This window comes from Macaca mulatta, chromosome 9 (assembly GCF_049350105.2).
Source record: "Macaca mulatta isolate MMU2019108-1 chromosome 9, T2T-MMU8v2.0, whole genome shotgun sequence".
Classification (NCBI taxonomy): Eukaryota; Metazoa; Chordata; class Mammalia; order Primates; family Cercopithecidae; genus Macaca; species Macaca mulatta.
The window spans coordinates 77,539,089-77,557,113 of NC_133414.1; the positions used below are offsets into that span (position 1 = coordinate 77,539,089).

The window sequence follows — 18,025 nt, forward strand, 5'->3', positions numbered from 1 at the left end:
TATGATCGTGCCACTGCACTCCTGCCTGGGTGACAGAGCAAGACCCTGTCTCAATAAATAAATAAAAATAAAGAGCTCCTCGGCTGATTCTAAGGCACAGTCACCACTGAGGTCCTCATGGCACAGTAAGGAAGTGACTTGTTTGAGGACACGCCGTGGGCCAGGCTGAAAGTGGACTCCTGGTCCAATGCCCCTTCTATGTCCTCTCTCTACCTCCTCCTCCTCAGTGCAGACACTGGTCCTCTCTCAAGGAGAGATACTCTAACTTATGGGGTGGGAGTAGGGGATGGGGAACCCTGGCTCAGTTCCTCTTTTGTCTTGCAATCTCTGGCCAGTTGCTGTTCCTCTCTGAACCTTCATTTTCTCCTTTCTTCTGGTGTTGATCCTGTTGGCTCTGACTACTTCATAGGACTGTGAAGACAAAAGGCAGACCCATCCAAATTCCTGGAGAGAACTTACTCTAAAAGCACCATGCAGGCTGGGCACAGTGGTTCACGCCTGTAATCTCAGCACTGTGGGAGGCTAAGGCAGGAGGATTGCCTGAGCCCAGGAGTTCAAGACCAGCCTGGGCAACATGGCAAGACTCCCATCTCTATTAAAAAAAATGTTTTTAAATTAAAAGCTTTACTCATATAGATAGGTAGATAGATAAGCATATCTAAGCACCATGCAATACAAGCCATGGGCTCTTCCAAATCCCCATTTTCCAGGTGAGGTTGGCAGCAGAGCCACCTGCCAGCACTCTCAGGTGTGGAACGGGGCCTCTGTTTCCTGAGAAGCCCCGGGTGCCCTGATGAGACTATTTCTCACAACTGCTAATGAGCCCACTGGGGTGCCAGAAATAGACACCCAACGCTGCACTGAAAGGCATTATTCGCACTTGCCAACAAACACCTTCTTATCAGCTTAAAGGTGGCACCAGCCCACACCTGGCCTCAGGGGCCCTCAGTGTGTCCCTGGGTTTTGCCCTCAGAGTGGCCACTCCCAAGTTGCCCACAGGACTTCCTCATCCTTCCTCCCTGCAAGACCACCTAGGGGACTCTCCTCACACCGCCTATGGTCTCTGCTGTCCCCGTGGTGGCCTCTCCCTCTCCACTTTTACGGGGTTCCTCATGTGGCATCTCTGTCCCCCATTTCCCCACCCGCAGTCCGGGGCCTGTTCGGCTTTGATTTGTTAAGTGCTTCTTGGATCCCAGGCACCCCACAGGTGCCATCTGCTTTAATCTCTGAGTAGTGCCGTGAGGCACTGAGCCCCTTGAGGTCGGGTGCTTGCCCAAGGTGCACTGGTCAGGGGAAGCCTGGGGATCTGCAGAACCCCAGGGCCCTGCTCTCCTTGTCCCTCTCTGGCTGGCTGTCTTTGCCCTCCTGGGAGTGAGGGTCCTGGAATCCAGATCCACCGGGGCCCCTCCATCCCTCCCACCCAGCCTGGCCACAGCAGAGGCAAAAAGCCGAGGCTGGAACCTGGGGCAGTGCTTTGCACAGAAGGGGCTGCCTCCCTGCCAACTGAGTCAGGAGGGGAGTAGGGGATGGTGGAGCTGCTGGGGAAGTCCCTTTCTTAGAACTCCCACCCCATCCCCACTTTCCCCCAAATTTCTAATCAGAAATTCTTGGTCTTGATCTTTGAGAATCCACTGTGTACTGAGTCCCAAAGATTCCACTCACAGCCTGGCTGGAGGTTAAGGCAGCAGGGTTGGGCCAGAGGATGGAAGTATCAGGGGCCTCAGATGATGCCCAGGGGCTGGAGGTGCCTTCCGTACTCCCACTCTGGGCAGGTGGGTTATGGGCACACAGATCTTGTTGGTTGAGGGCAGGTATGGTTGAGGGCTCATACCTCCCTCCCAGCACCCAGCCATTTCCTGTCACCTGCACAGTCTTGTCCCCACCCTTGCCCCAGGGGATGATGGGTACAGATGGGAAGACCCCAGCTGATGGAGACCAGTTGCTACTTTTGCCCCAACCCTTGTCATCATGGCCTCAGCAGCTGCACCTCTCTTGGCCTCCCTCCATCTTCTGTGGGGTGGACCCCCAGCAGAGGACCCCTGCACCCCGAGGAGCTCCTGGAGAAGGCTTTGTTGGTTTTAGCAAATGAGGGAAGTGGTACCTCCGCGGAAGCTTGCCTAGGGGCTCAGGAGTGCTCAGGTCAAGCCCCAGGGATGGGGTGGGTGTGACACCAGGTGCCCCGCAGGCTCCCAGGAAGCACCCCTGCAGCCATCCTCTGTCTGCTCCTGGGCCCAGGGGCTGCGGGACTCTTGGCTGCTGGGACAGGTATGTGTGGGCCAGGTGTGGGCCGAGCAGAGGGGTGGGGAAGAGGCTCAGTGAGAGAGGCAGAGGAGAAAGGGACACAGGAACACACGGGGACGCAGGTGAAAGCAAGAGAAAGGAGAGAGAGGGAGAGAGCCGGCCTGGGCCCTCACGGGAGCAGTTTGTGGTCCTCCCACCCTCTCCCTCCTTCCCGTCTCCTGCTGCCTCCCTCTCGCACTGCGGAAGAGGCAGGAAGGCCAGCCTGAGGGAGAGCCTCGAGTGCGAAACTGGAGGCTGCTCACAGAGTGGGTCTTGTCACCTCGTTTCTGGATAAAAACTATCTGGCACTGGGTGAACAGTGTCCTTGTTAGTGTCCTTGTTTTCCTACTGTAGCTACACACGTGTGTGCATATGTCCACCTGTGCATAAATGAGGATGTGCATACACACAAACGCACCTGCACACACACGCTACATAGTACAGACCTGTGAGTGTGCATGAGTGCACCTGGGTCTGCATAAATGCACACATGCACAGAAGCATGCACTCGGGTCTATGCCTGTGCACACCACGTCTTTCTTGGTGGTAATGCCAACTGCTTGCTCGGGTCTGGCCCCTTCTGGCCTTTGTCCAGGAGGCCTCACCCTGCCTGCTCTGATGCTTGCCAGCTTCCAGGGGAGGCTTCAGAAGCCTGAAGGCCTTGGGATTTCAAAGCCCTTTAGGCACGGTTCTGTGTGCCCACTGCTGCATGCATGTGGGTGCCCTTTGGTGCCATGGCCCCGTGCGCTTTTCCCCTAGACCTGACAGCTCTGCTCACCCCTGCACATCTCCGTTCCTTTGGGCTAGGGCAGAACTCAGGATGAAGGGGGCAGCTGCGCATGACTTCTCATGCCCTTTCCCCCCCCCCCCCCAGCTCCCAGAGCCCCTCCTGGAGCCCCACGCAGAGGAAGTGGGCAGCTGGTCCTTGTAACTGCCAGCCTCCAGGCCTGGGAAGCCCCCTCCTTGCCTGCCTGGCAGAGCTTCCACCAGGAGTGCCCTGGGACTGTTTGGTGTTTTTTAGCAACTGTCTCTGCCCTGTAGGGGAAAGGGAGGAAGCCAGATAAGTTGGGTGTTCTTACCAGGGAGCTGGGTTGGGTGGGAGGTGCTCTGCCTCTGGCCACTCTGTGGTCCATGGCCTGAGAGGTTCCTGCAGCCGAGCAGGGTGAGAAGGTCTCCCTTGTGTCTTAGGCCTCAGAGAGTGTGTTGTAGCAAGAAGAGTGGCCTGTGCTGGGTGTCGGGACACCTGGGTTCTGTGACAGGAGGACCTGGGTCAGGTCATCTCCTGTCTCTGGGCTTTCTCCTGCACAAAGAGGGGGCTGGACCAGGTGACCTCATAGGACCCTTTCTGGGTCCTCTGCCTCTAAGGATTTGAAGCTGACCTGTGATAACTGGGGAAGCCTCATCACAGGCATGGCCTCCCCACTCACTCCGTGCACCAGCTGAGCTCTGTAGAGAAGTGAGACCTTGAGCAAAAAGCATCCCTTTGCAGCCTGGATGAGAGGCCCTTCCTCCCGCCTCACTCACATGGTGGGCAGAGGTCAGGAGAGCGGACTGACAAGGAAGGGGCCTTGGCAGGAGACAGACAGTGCACCGTTTCTCAGGCAGTTTCTGGGACACCCAGGGCACAGGCATGAGAAGCTCTGTTCCCGTGCAGTGTGGGCCCCTCGGACATCTGTCCTGGTGGTGGGGCTGGGAATGGAGTGGGGGTGCCCCACCCTCTCAAAGAAAAAGCCTCTTCTTCTCCTAAGGCCAGTCTTAAGCTCTGTGGTGAAGACGTAAGAATACTGGCCTCCTATTGGGGTTCCTGGGGGTCAGAGGAACACAGCCATCAAAGGCCATTGCTCAGCACCCATGGCCACATGACGAGGCAGGGGACCCCAGAAACACCAGATGGCCTCACACTGATATCCCCATCTTTCTCCCTTTCTCCTCCTGCTCCGTTTTCCATGGCTTGCGGCTGTTCCCTGATCTCCAGGAAGTGGAGGTGAGTACTGCCGGGGGCCCAGTCTGTGTGGTCTCTGCAGAGCACATCCCCTCCCCTCCTGTCCCTCCACACCCTCACTCTGACTTGCCTTCCCTGCCAGCCTCCAGTGTGGCGCTGGGGCAATAAGGAGCTCACGGGAGAGGCTGGAAAGGATTCTAGACATGGGTTTACAGGGATAGAGGTGTGGGGAAGGCAGCTGGCAGGGCCTGGGTGGACAGGAGTCAGCCACCAGGATGACGGCCATTGGCACATGGCATTGCTGGCCCGGCCTCTCCTTGGCCCCGCAGTTGAACCTCTGGGATATGGATCTTAGCCCTTCCCTTCTCCCTTGTCCCTCTCTGTCCTCTAGGACGACTACATCAAGAGCTGGGAGGACAATCAGCAAGGAGATGAAGGTAACATGACTCTCCCGGTGGGGGAAGGTGACTGACAAGTGTGAAGACTTGAGACCAGAGGGCAAGCCCTGACCCCGCTTGGAGGCTCCTTGAGCAGCCAGGCCCTGGTAGGGGTGGGACTCCTGAGCTCAGGAGCTCTGGTTATCAAGGGCTGCTGGAGGGAGAGGGCTCCCAGCTCAGAAGCGGGGCTGGAGGTTCTTGGGTTCTCCCAGGTGACCTGTGTCCTGACTCTGTGCCCCTGTAGCCCTGGACACCACCAAGGACCCCTGCCAGAAGGTGAAGTGCAGCCGCCACAAAGTGTGCATCGCCCAGGGCTACCAGCGGGCTATGTGCATCAGTCGCAAGAAGCTGGAGCACAGGTGAGGGGTTTGGGGAGGTGGGAGCCCTGGAGGGGGTGTGTTCAAAGAGCAAGGGCTCAACTGACCCTCTCCTTATGAATTAGCCATCTACTGCTGTGAAATAAATTATAAAACTTAGTGCTTAAAACAGCAAATATGTATTATCTCACATCATTTCTGAGGGTTGGAATCCAGAAGTTGTTCTCTTAGATGGTTCTGGCTCAGGGTCTGTCTTGAGGTTATAATCAAGGTGCTGGCTGGGGCTGTTTCATCTGAAAGCTTGTCAGGGGCTGGAGGATCCACTTCCAAGCTCACTCTTATGCTCTTGGTTGGAGGCCTCAGTTCCTGGTCATGTGGACCCCTCCATAGGGATGCTTGAGTGTCCTTACAACATGGCGGCTGCCTTCACCTAAAGTAAATCATTCAAGAGATGAGTGAGGAGAAAGCCACACCATATAAGAACAATTACCAAACACTGTGGGATCCAGGGAAAGTCACATCTCCTTTTTGGGCCTTGATGTAGTATCTCTAAGACAAATAAGTTAGACTAGATAATTTGAGGTTCCTTTCAGCTTTGACATGCAGTGACTTCATGAAATATTTAAGGTGGTAGCTTGTGAGAGGTTGTAGCTTGCAGAGGAGAAAGGAGTGAGGGACATTTAAGGAAACCTTAGCTCCAGCTGGGTGTGGTGACTCACGCCTGTAATCCCAACACTTTGGGAAACCAAGGTGGGTGGATCACCTAAGGTCAGGAGTTCGAGACCAGCCTGACCAATATGATGAAATCCTGCCTCTACTAAAAATACAAAATTAGCCAGGCATGGTCGCTTGTGCCTATAGTCCCAGCTACTTGGGAGGCTGAGACAGGAGAATTGCTTGAACCTGGGAGGCTGAGGTTGCAGCGATCCAAGATCACGCCACTGCACTCCAGCCTGGGTGACAGAGTGAGACTCCATCTCGAAAAAAAAAAAAAAAAAAGGAAGTCTTAGCTCCAGCCCAAGGACAAGGCTTTGTCTGGCTTCAAGACCCTGGAAAAGGTTCCAGTTCCCTCCCTTCTCTCCTGAATCACAGAAGATGAAAGATGGAGTTGCAGTCTTAGAAGGCTGCAGGGGCGTGGCCGGTAATGTAATGCATGAAGAGCGGTTTTTTCACCGGCCGTTCTGTGGAGCACAGGCCTGGCAGCTCCTTCTTGGCCCTGGCCCATTATGTGGGAATGCAGGTCCAGGACTCCCATGTCTTCCATTTTTCAAAGAAAGGGCAAGAATCCAGGTATTTATGTGAACTCTCCCATTTGGTAAATGTTAGTGCATAAATAACTCAATTAAAAAAAAAAAAAAAAAAACCCTTGGTGGCCAAATATGGCCCATAGGTCATCAGTTTGCAACCTCAGATTTGGTCTGACCCCTTAAGTGAAGTGTGACTCCCTTTTACCTCTGGCTGTCAGACCTGGAGTTGCTACCTGAAGGCCCCATGGGACTCAGTGAAGCCTGGAAGAAGCGAAGCTGGGGGAATTTATGCCTTGCCCAGTTGGTTCAACCCTCTGAGCTGGAGGAAGGTCTGGCAGCAGTGTGGGGAGGGTGGGCAGGGGCAGGATGGGGCTGATCTGCTGGAGGTTGCTGCTGCCTTCCTGTTGGAACAGGTCTCCTCAGCCCTCCCTTCCCCTGCTCCTTCCTCATTGTCACCTCCACCCTGGTGTGCTCCCCACCCTCTCCTGTAGGATCAAGCAGCCGACCGTGAAACTCCATGGAAACAAAGACTCCATCTGCAAGCCCTGCCACATGGCCCAGCTTGCCTCTGTCTGCGGATCAGATGGCCACACATACAGCTCTGTGGTGAGGAGCCCTGGCCCCAGGTAGGGTGGGGGTGGAGTCACCCGAGGCCACAGGAAGCAGAAAGGATGACCCAGCTGGGGCCTCCCAAGGGGTTTCCAGGACTGAGGTGGGGCCAGATGGCAAGGTCAGTGCGTTCAATGCAGCCAGCCATACTGGGGCCACCTGCAGCCCTGGCTGGGACTACCTGACAGTTGGAGCCAGACCCTGTCTGTCCCTGACCTCGGACAGGTGCAGGTAGGGAGTGGGGCCTGGAAGAGACTCTGCGGTCAGGTAACTGCAAGTCAAAGGAACTGAGGGAAGCCTCAGCCAAGTGTCCATGGCTGTGCAGGGAAGAAGGAGCTCTGGCATCCAATTGTTAGAGGGCGAAGAAAGAAGGATTTCCACAGGGAGGCGCCAGTGTTCACCAGTGAGCAGGAGCCTTCTGGGGCAGCAGGAAATAATCCTCCATAAGAAGGCGATGGAAGAAGGAACTGACTGGGAGAATGAATTCGCACCTTATGGGGATTTTTGTGAGGATTTCAGGAGACAATATTTGAGAAAGCATTTAAAAAATTTTAGGCTGGTCATGGTGGCTCACGCCTATAATCTCAGCACTTTGGGAGGCTGAGACGGGTGGATTGCTTGAGTCCAGCAGTGTGAGACCAGCCTGAGCAACATAGTGAGACCCTGTCTCTACAAAAAATATAAAAATTAGCTGGGTGTGGTGGCATATGCCTGTGATTCCAGCTATTTGAGAGGCTGAGGTGGAGGCCAGGAGTTCGAGGCTGCAGTGAGCCATGATTGCACCAGCCTGGGCGACAGAGTGAGACCTTGTCTCAAAAAAAAAAAAAAAAAAAAGTAACATAGAAATACAGATGCTGATTATGAATGTTTTTACTGGCAACAAGGAGTCAGGAATTGCTTGGTTTGGGAGGGCACTGACAGCTGGCTCGGGGTGGATGCCAGGGCTGAGGGGCCTTCCTGGAGTGAGAGGCAGATTTCAGTCACCCGCTGTGGGTGATGATTGACGTTGCTGTGGGGATGAGGTCACCAGGGAGAAGAAAGGGAGGAGAGAGAGAGAGAATGAGGAAGAGGCCAAGGCAGAGGCTGTATTTAGGAGGTGGGAGGGGTGCAGAGGAGCTGGCAGAGCTGGCAGAGGGAGGAGGAGAAGAAGAGGAGCTAGTGTCCCACGACCCAAGGCCAGGACAAGGTCTGGGCAGGACGCTGCAGTGTGGCCCGGTTCGGGGATCATGCTGTCCTTTAGGGAGGTGGAGTCAGCAAGAAATCTGGCTTTCACCCTGGCCCATGGCCTTGGGCAAGTCACTGGGCCTCTCTGCGCCTTGCTGTTCTCTGCTGAGCAGGAGAAACCCAAGCCTCCCAAGTGAGACAATGTTATCGAGTGCTGTGATGACCCGCTTCCCATTAGCAGCCGCCCCATGAGAAGAAAGAGATATGACCAGGAGAAAAGGCTTTCATGATGAGGAGTGCATGAGCCCCTCTCAGAACCTGGCTTTAGCAGGCAGCCGCGGCAGAAGCAGTTCTCAGTGAAGGCCGAGGAATTGTTAGATGCTCCATAGGCGGTGCTGTGTCTTCTCAGGAGAGCTGAGAAAAGCCCACTGGGGTGACTGTGGGGAGATCACTGAGGGAAGGGCTGATGGCTGATTACACAGGGACCAAGGAACAGGCCATGAGAACCAGGGGGAGCAACAGACAGCTAACACAGGGGAGGGGTGACGGGGCAGGGAGGGAAGGGGAGATGGGTGTCCTGGGAGGGACAAATCCTCAGAGAGGGCCGAGCAGGTACATGGGAGCCTGCATGGCTAGGACCAGCTCTGGACTCCGCTTCCCGGGCCCTGCCTCTCTCCACCGTGCACCTTGGTCTGCAGAGGGACCAAGAGGGGCCCTTCCGGCTGTTCATGGGTGCTCCATGGGGGGAGGCAGATGTGGCTGCCATGGGAGACTTGAGGGTGACCCCAGTTGTGGGGACCCCTGGGGTAAGCCCTCAGTCCCCTGTCCCACCTTTCCCTGTGTGCAGTGTAAGCTGGAGCAACAGGCGTGCCTGAGCAACAAGCAGCTGGCGGTGCGATGCGACGGCCCCTGCCCCTGCCCCACGGAGCAGGCGGCCACCTCCACTGCCGATGGCAAACCAGGTGAGGAGAGCACTGGGCCACCAGGCTGGGGGCGCTGCAGGGCCTCCTGGCACCTCCTTCAGGGCTCTAGGATGGTAGAAGAGGTGTGCAGAGCAAGAGGGAAGTGGCAAAAATGCAGAAAGGCTTCAGGGAGCTGTGAGGTCAGAGGTCCAGGTTAACACAGAGCAGGAGGCTTGGGCTCAGCCCTTGTTTCCCCCCCTGGGTGCCTGAAAGATGGGCGGAGGGAGGGACTCAGCCACAGGGAATCTGGGCTGTGTGTTTTTCATGCTAGGAAGGAGTGGGTGGTGGGAGATGGGAGAGGACTCAAGAGGAAGTCCGATTTCCACCTTCCCATCTGCTGCTGCCTCCCTGACCCCTGCTCAGCCTCCTGGCCTGTAGGGCAGGATCCCAGACTGAGATCGAGCCTGCTGCTCCACTGCACATTCACCCTCCATGCCTTCTCTCTGTTCTGCAGAGACTTGCACCGGTCAGGACCTGGCTGACCTGGGAGATCGGCTGCGGGACTGGTTCCAGCTCCTTCATGAGAACTCCAAGCAGAATGGCTCAGCCAGCAGTGCAGCCAGTCCGGCCAGCGGTAGGAAGCTTGCTGCTCCGCCTGGAGGAGGGAGGGAGATAGGGAAGGGGCTGAGGACACAGGTGTATGCTGAGCCAGCCCACCCTTGCTCCTTCCTGCTGGACTCTGGGTCCTACAATCTGGGCCCCAAAAGAACCTTCACCCCAAAGAGGTCGACTTCCACCAGAGCAGGAGGGATACTAGTTAGCTAGTAGGAAGAACTTAACATTGGTGGAGGAAGCTTAAACCCTGACATGGGTAGCCCAGGGAAAGCAGGAATTCTTTTCCCTGAAGGGCTTTCAGAACAGGGTTTTGAATGGTTCAGGCATAGTCCTATGTGGAGGTGAAAGGAAGGACCCCTGGCCATTCTCGAGTTTGTCAATGCCATGGTTAGATTCCAAGCTGCCCAGACTCAGAACAGAGGGCTGGGGCTGATGGTGAGGTGGAGGGCTGGAGGGCTGGAGAAACGACTGAAGAGCTAGATGAATCGTGCCTGAACCTGGTCTTTTCCCAGGGCTGGACAAGAGCCTGGGGGCCAGCTGCAAGGACTCCATTGGCTGGATGTTCTCCAAGTTGGACACCAGTGCCGACCTCTTCCTGGACCAGACGGAGCTGGCTGCCATCAACCTGGACAAGTACGAGGTCTGCATCCGTCCCTTCTTCAACTCCTGTGACACCTACAAGGATGGCCGGGTCTCCACTGCTGAGTGGTGCTTCTGCTTCTGGAGGGAGAGTGAGTGTGACCCCTCTCCCAGGCCCCTGCCTCACCTGTGTGGGCTCTGCCTGAAGTTCCAGGCTCTCTTGGGAAGTCAGAGTGGCTCTTTCTTGGCTATGTCCCCAGACTCAGCACTTTCCCAGCTTGCCCACTTCCTGCACTCCCTCAGGGCTTCATCCTTTAAGGCCCGGGGAAGCCAACACTTTCAGCTCCCTTACTTGGCAGGCTCCCAGGCGGATCCAGATTTTGTGGTTCCTGACGCTTATATACTTTTGGAGGTCTTCTTTAAGAAAGAGTTAAAAAAAAAATCCCAGCATTTTGGGAGGTCAAGGTGGGAGGATCATGTGACCCTGGGAGTTGGAGACCAGCCCAAACAATACAGGGAGACCTCATCTCTATGAAGAAGAAAAAAAAAAAAATAGCCAGGCGTGGTGGCATGCGTTTGTGGTCCCTGCCACTTGAGAGGCCGAGGTGGCAGGATCGCTTGAGTCTAGGAGGTTGAGGCTACAGTGAGCTGAGATTGTGCCACTGCACTCCAGTCTGAGCAACAGAGCAAGAACCTGTCTCAAAAAAAAAAAAAAAAAGGAAAGAAAGGGTATGAAAAATTACAAATGTAAACTTTCTGGGGCCCCTCGGGAGGGCTTGGGAAAGGGCTGTATAAATGAGGGTCTTAGAGCTGAAGATGCATTTGCTTCTCGGTGATTCTTCTTTTGGGCACATCTTACGTTTTGTGCCGCCAATAGGTGATTACATACGTTGTCATCAACCTTAGAGATGTGATGAAATTTCTCAGCTGAATATACCTGAAGCCAGAGCTTTCGAACCAGAGTCCTCTCTGGGGAGACTGAGGTCCCCAGGGCTCACCTGACCTATGCGGCCGGAGCTGGGGAAGCCCTGGTGTTCCTCGCTGGATGCTTCTCCCCATCTTGGTGGGGGATCGGCAGTCAGGGCCCAAAGCTTCAGCCCGAGCCCCACCATACGCTAGTCAGGGATCCCCGGCAAATGACCAAATCTTTCTAAGTTCTGCTTCTTCATCTGCATCAGGAAATAACAATACCTATCTTGGAGCCTGTTGTGAGGATGTGCCAAGAAAATCTGTGCAGAGCACCGTGTAATTCACAAATCCCTCTGCAAATGCGTGATGTTGTGATCTGTTTCAACACTCTGACTGCCCAGCCCTCCTGTGACCTGTGTCACTCCAGCACTTTGACTTTCCAGGCCTTTGAAGGCCATTCCATCCATTCTGTACAGCAGCTTTCTTGGGCAGGAGGCTGGGAACTGTCCTCATTTTACAACCAGGCAGGCTTCCAGGTTGGAGAGGTGGGGACTTCCCAAGGTCGCAGACAAGTTAGAGGCTGGCTGCCAGTTACAGTCATGCGTCACTTAATGAGGGGGATACATTCTGAGAAATGCATCATGAGGTGATCTCCTCACTGTGCAAGCATCACAGGAGTGCTTCCACAGACCCCGGTGGTGTGGCCTCCTGTGCACCTGGCCCATTGCTCCCAGGCTACAGCCTGTGCAGCATGTTATGTGCTGAATACTGCAGACACATAACATGTAACACATAAATGCTTACCATTGTTACAATGGTGTTACAATGGTAAGCATTTGTGCATCTAAACATAGCTAAACATAGACTGGGCGTGGTGGCTCATTTCTGTAATCCCAGCACTTTGGGAGGCCGAGGAAGGTGGATCACCTGAGGTCAGGAGTTTGAGACCAGTCTGGCCAACATGGTGAAATCCCGTCTCTATTAAAAAGACAAAAATTAGCCAGGCATGGTGGCAGGCGCCTGTAATCCCAGCTACTTGGGAGGCTGAGGCAGGAGAATCACTTGAACCTGGGAGGCAGAGGTTGCAGTGAGCCAAGATCGTGCCATTGCACCCCAGCCTGGGAGACAAGAGCAAAAGTCCATTAAAAAAAAATAAAATAAACAGCTAAAAACAGAAAAGGTATGGTAAAAATAGTGTTGTAATCTTATGGGACCACCATCCATTATTGACTGAAATGTTGTCATGTAGCGTGTGGCTGTATTTTCAGGCCTGGGAGTTCTCTCTAACATTCCCTCTAGCATTACGTTCCCCTGGGGTCTCTCACCCTTGGGTGTCTATGTGTTCACCCCACCTCCTCTTCTGAATCCTGTTATTCCTCTCATGGGTCCCTAGGACTTCTTGGGGACCTCAGGTCATCCACAGCTGTGGGATGAGCTCCCCTAATTAGAGACTGGGTGTTTTCATGCCACAGAGCTCCTGTGCTTCCCACCCCTGCTGTGGGGTGGCCCTGTGTCAGAAACGGGGTGTTTTCATCTTGCAGAGCCCCTGCCTGGGTCTCTAAGCCTTGAAGGGCTCAGTGCGTCCCCCCAGCACCAGGGGACAGCCCCATCAGAGATTGCTTCTCTCCCCACAGAGCCCCCCTGCCTGGCGGAGCTGGAGCGTGTCCAGATCCAGGAGGCTGCCAAGAAGAAGCCAGGTGAGGGGCCAGACCAGGCACTCAGAGGAGGAGGTGGGGACGGCTTCCTGGGTTCGTCTGAGACCCAGTGGCTCAAGCCTTGGGCCTCATGGCAGACATGGAGCCCAGAGGAGGCCCTGGCCTAGGAAGACAGGAGAGGGATGCCCCCTTCCTGTGTCTATCCTTGTGGGGGGCAGGGCCTCCCAATCTGCCCCAGAAAAGCGTGTTCTAGGCACTAATTTTATGCCCATCCATGCCGGAGCTAGAGTTTGGGATACAGAAGGACGCTGGAACCCTCGAGTTCAGTTTTCTTCAGCAAGCGTGTGACTAGTGTTTGAGTGAGGCGGCTCCCTGAGAGACATTCCCTCACATACTCCATAAACACCTGGGGGCCTTCTCCAGAGATACAACAGCAACAGACCCAGCTCAGAGCGGGTGGCAAGACAGATGCACTCCTCGGCCTCATAACCCTTTAGCTTGGGCCAGTCAGGAGACACACAACACACAAATGGACACACCAAAAAGATAGAACCAGCAGTGTGACCTGTACACAGGCGCCCAGGACCTTCAGCTGCAGGGCCTACAGGAAAGCGAGTGGGCCCTGGAGGCAGGTCAGACTCCGAGTGGCTGGGAGGAGAAGGCTGGGCTTTCCTGGCAGGGGACAGCCAGGCTGGAGGAACTGTGGGAGGATGGAGAGTGTCGAACCCGATGAAGTCAGACTGGCTGTCCTAGAAGATCTGGGCCACAGAGTCAGGGAAACCGATGGGGTGGCTGGGAGCTGGCACAGGGGCCTGAGCAGTGGTTCAAGGAAGCGGGTGTCCTCATCTCCAGCGAGTAGAGCCGGAGGTCACCTCTCTGAGGGGCCCACAGCCCAGGTCCCTGCTCTGACCTGCCTGGCCCCATCTCATTCAGGCATCTTCATCCCGAGCTGCGACGAGGATGGCTACTACCGGAAGACGCAGTGTGACCAGAGCAGCGGCGACTGCTGGTGTGTGGACCAGCTGGGCCTGGAGCTGACTGGCACCCGCACGCATGGGAGCCCTGACTGCGGTATGGGCTGGACGGCTCGGGGCCCACTGGGGGCCCGGGCCTGGGGGGCCCTTGTCATAGGATGCCAGGTGGGGGCGTACCAGAAGCTCCCTCACCCCCTGTTGGCTTGGTCCCCTCACAGATGACATCGTGGGCTTCTCGGGTGACTTTGGGAGCGGCGTTGGCTGGGAGGACGAGGAGGAGAAGGAGACGGAGGAAGCAGGCGAGGAGGCCGAGGAGGAGGAGGGCGAGGCAGGCGAGGCTGATGACGGGGGCTACATCTGGTAGATGCCCTCAGGAGCCGGCGGCCGGGGGGACTCAACAGCAGAGCTCTGAGCAGCAGCAGGCAGCTTCGAGAACGGATCCGGAAATGCAGTCAGAAGGACCCTGCTCTACCCGGGGGGACCGGGAGTGTGAGTGTGCATGGCATGAGTGTGGCACAGACGGCTGGGATGGGTGACAGTGTGAGTGCGTGTGTGCGTGCGTGTGTATGTGTGCGTGTGTGTGTGGCATGTGCTGACAAATGTGTCCTTGATCCACACTGCTCCTGGCAGAGTGAGTCACCCAAAGGCCGCTTCGGCCTCCTTGTAGCTGTTTTCTTTCCTTTTGTTGTTGGTTTTAAAATACATTCACACACAAATACAAATTGACAGGTCAAAATCCATGAAATGAGATGCCCCCAGCCGCGTCCCCCAGCCCAGCCCTGACCCCTTGGGTTCCTACCCTGGCTCGACCAGCCCTTGCCTGCCCTTCTGCCTCTCGCTTCTGAAGTCAAGCTCTGGCCTGCGAGCCTGTCCCCATTGCAAAGGGGAGGGAGGGCAGGGAGCTGTCTGCCGGCTGAGGGCCTCCCAAAACTGGGCCGATGTGGTATGACATCCCCACCAGCCTCAGATGAGTCGGGCCAGGACGCCCAGCCACAGCAAGCCCTGTCCCTCTGCTGATCCCCAAGCACTGGAAAAACTCTCCTGACCCAAGGCAGAGTGATGAAGGTGGCGGCGGCGGAGGAGGAGGGCAGCAGCTGAGAGGCCGGGGACAGGGTGCCTTGCCAGGCTGTCCAAGGTCTGTCCCAGGGGGCCCAGGTGGTGCGGGTAGAACAGGGTGGGGAGAGGGGTCGGCTCAGCAGGAGGAGGCTGTGGCTGCAGAGACTGGAGGAGCTTTTAGGAGTTGAGAAGGGGCAGCTCTGAATCCCAGACCCTGGAATAGCCTGTCCCTTTTCTCTGGGTCTCGTGGTGGAGCCATGGTCTGGGCTGCTCTCTTGGGGACACTGGGCGGTGGTTACACAGTTGACCTCTGCCTGGCTCCCCCTTGGTGCAGCCCATCCCATGGGGTGCTGCTCCTGCCTTCATCCCGTTGCTGGGGTCCCCTCGTCCACTTGAGGGCGCCTGAGGGCCAGCAGCAGCAGGCGAAGAGCCTGGGTCTAGGCTAGGGGTGTGTGTGCCCACCTCCTCCCTGACCCTTAACACTCCCGTCCTGCCCAGACCAACAGAGAGACCTGTCCCTGAGACCCCAGAGAGAAGCAGCTGTCGAAGGCTGCAGGCTTCCCGCGCTCTGAGACCATGATCTTCCTCCTGCCATGGGGAGAGCCACCCACAGGCCATGTCCAGCCCCACTCCCCGCAGCCCCCCGGGGTTTCCTTCTGGCCCCTCTGAAGATCCCCTAGGGTTGCCCCAGCAGAGGGGCTTCCCCAAGCTCTGTTTCGAAGCCTGCAGTACGGAAAAGTGAGAAGTCAGAGGGGACAGGACCGGTGCAGCTAGGCTCTGCGGCCACACCTCACACCTCGCTGTTCCCAACATCCCCTGAGCAGTGTAAGCTCATCTCACCAGATGAGAAAAGGCCCCGTGCATTTCTTTTGCTTGTTTGTTGCTGTTTTCCCCACCCGTCAAGTTCTCCCCATGGAAGCAAATTCCTTAACACCTTTGGTGGAGAATTTCTTACCCAGACTTGGGGCTGTGATGCCCTTCAGTGCGTGAGAGCAGCGTGCGTGTGTGTGCCTGTGTGTGAACCTGGGGGCCGTCTTGGTGGCCTGGGAGTGTGAGGAGGGGCCTCCTGTGTGCTGGGTGGGCGGCGGGTGTGGGGTCAATGCGGTGAGGCTCTCTGGGTGAAGCTCCCAACCTGGCAGTCCCCAGCCTCCCAGCATCTGCGAGTGTCTGTTGGACTTTACAGAAGAGCCTCACCCTGTCTGCCCCTCACTCTGCCCTGGAATCAACATCTTCCGAGTCCTTCTTGGGGGAAATAGCAGAGCCCCACTTAGCCCCATAAACCGCTTTCCATTCCGCAGCCCAGTTCTGAGTGTTGAGGTGTCATGCCATTCCAGGTCCCCCAGCCCCTTCTTCCTCCTGTCCTCTCTCTGTCCTCCACCTCCGCCTCCAGCCCCGGCTCAGTTCAGGGAAATGCTGTTCCACATCAGCCCTCTGCTCTCTGAGGCAGCCGCGCCTCTGACTCGGAGCTACTTGAAACTTCGCTCTTGCTAGGATTGAAGTCTACCTGTCTCTTCCCTCTGCCCCAGCTGGAGTTCTGGAACTTTCCTACTGGGGGGGAGGTTGTTAAGGATGCTGGGGGGCCTGGGAAGGGAAGGAATTCAGAGGAAGGGTGTTCCCTGTCCTCTTGTTGTCGCCCTCTGCTCCTGGGGCACGTGCTCCCTCTGTCTCTGGGTCTTCTGACTGTACACGTTTGTGTGTCCTTGTAAATATGTTTTAGCAAGAAAGCAAAAGGGATTGAACTAGCCTCTGGCAGGATTGCAGGGGTCCAGCCTTGCCTGTCTCAGAAGCCTCTACACTGCTTTTTGCCCCACTGAGACTGGGCCCCTCAAAAGGTAGACAGAACAGCAGCTCCCAGTGGGGCTGAAGGTCGGCCTCCAAGTGGCTTCTTGTTAGACAAGGTTAAGATTTCCTCATGATCAATGTTGCAGATTGGTCCTTCCTCAGCTCCTTGATTCATGCCCTTGACCAAGGGGCCTGCCACCCAGCCCCTCCAGCACCCTCTCCTCGATGCCTTGCTTCTTCCTGCCCCCACTCCCCTGGCTTAGGCAGGTAAGGGAATTAGGGCCATGCTGGAAGAAGCTTAACCATGTGTTCAAAGAACGGTTTCTTGCTTGCTTGGTCCTGGAACTCCCCTTGGCTGTCCCAGGCCTCCTTGGCCCGTGGGTGCTGGGGGAGGTGGATGTCAGTTCTGGTAGGTTGGAGCACAGAAAATAAATGTGCCTTGAGAGATCACTCAGAGAAGGTCCAAGGGTGATGGAGAAGGAAGCATGGCCTGGGAGCTTGGAAGGGAGGGGCGGTGGGTGGTGGCATCTTGACTGCCCCCTGTTGTCCCACACGGGGGTGGTCACACCTCTTCACTCCAGCCCGCCTGGCTTCAGCCTTCCATGAGCTCCACCTGCTTCCAACTTCACCTTGGAGGGGGTGGGATCTGTTGGCATCAACATGGGACCCCCTGCTTCACCAAAGCCCGAGCCCTCAGCCCTTGGGGAGAACGAATGGCTGAGCTTTGATTCCCGGGGTCCTTGAGAGGCTGCAGGCTGGTGGCAGTCCCAGGGGAGAGACACCACGGGTGCAGAAGGAGACCCAGACATCCTGAGGAATTCCCAGCGAGCAAACTGCTTTCCAGCCTGAAGCCTGCTTAAACTGTGTGATGTGCAATAACCGAGCTTAGAGTTAGGAATTGTGTTCAAGTGCTTGGATTTCCGTCTGTAGATTTAAGTGCTGAAATTGTATCTCTCAGTAATTTTAGATGTCTTTAAAAAATCGAAAAACCAAGTGTTAGACTGTGTGTGTGCGTTGATGGGCACTCAAGCGTCCCGTGAGTCATCCAGCCATCCCTTTCCCCTGCACCCGATCCTCTCATGTCCCGCCCCGCCTCCACTTGGGGACGCTGCCTCGTGTCGTCTTTATCTGCCTATTACTCAGCCTAAGGAAACAAGTACACTCCACACATGCATAAAGGAAATCAAATGTTATTTTTAAGAAAATGGAAAATAAAAACTTTATAAACACCATCTGCTGGCAATACTCGGATTATTCTTACCCTTGGTATTATTTTTCACAAAAACAGCATTTATGGCTGGGCGCGGGTTGAGGCAGGACGATCCCTTGAGCCCAGGAGTTTGAGACCTGCCTAGGCAACATAGCGAGACCCTGTATCTATCCAAAAAAAAAAAAAATGTTTTAAAAATTAGGCTGGGAAGAGGGGGCAATGTGTGAGGCTAAGGATTGCTTGAACCTAGGAGGTTGAGGCTGCAGTGAGCTATGGTCGTGCCACTGCACTCCAGCCTGGGCAACAGAGGGAGACCATATCTCTAAAAAGATAAAAATACAGTACAG

General features: G+C 55.8%; 1 protein-coding gene across 1 annotated transcript in view; it reads left to right on the forward strand.

Moving 5' to 3' along the window:
* SPOCK2 (SPARC (osteonectin), cwcv and kazal like domains proteoglycan 2) overlaps positions 1-17,700 on the forward strand; it is a 29,400-nt gene extending 11,700 nt beyond the window's left edge. The window contains exons 2-10 of the mRNA XM_028826506.2: positions 4,614-4,659; positions 4,904-5,018; positions 6,715-6,829; positions 8,844-8,958; positions 9,413-9,532; positions 10,026-10,244; positions 12,636-12,698; positions 13,590-13,727; positions 13,849-17,700. Coding sequence (XP_028682339.2) covers positions 4,614-4,659; positions 4,904-5,018; positions 6,715-6,829; positions 8,844-8,958; positions 9,413-9,532; positions 10,026-10,244; positions 12,636-12,698; positions 13,590-13,727; positions 13,849-13,994 — 1,077 coding nt within the window. The 3' untranslated portion in view covers positions 13,995-17,700. The remainder of the gene's footprint in view (positions 1-4,613; positions 4,660-4,903; positions 5,019-6,714; positions 6,830-8,843; positions 8,959-9,412; positions 9,533-10,025; positions 10,245-12,635; positions 12,699-13,589; positions 13,728-13,848) is intronic.
* The last annotated feature ends 325 nt before the right edge of the window (positions 17,701-18,025 follow it).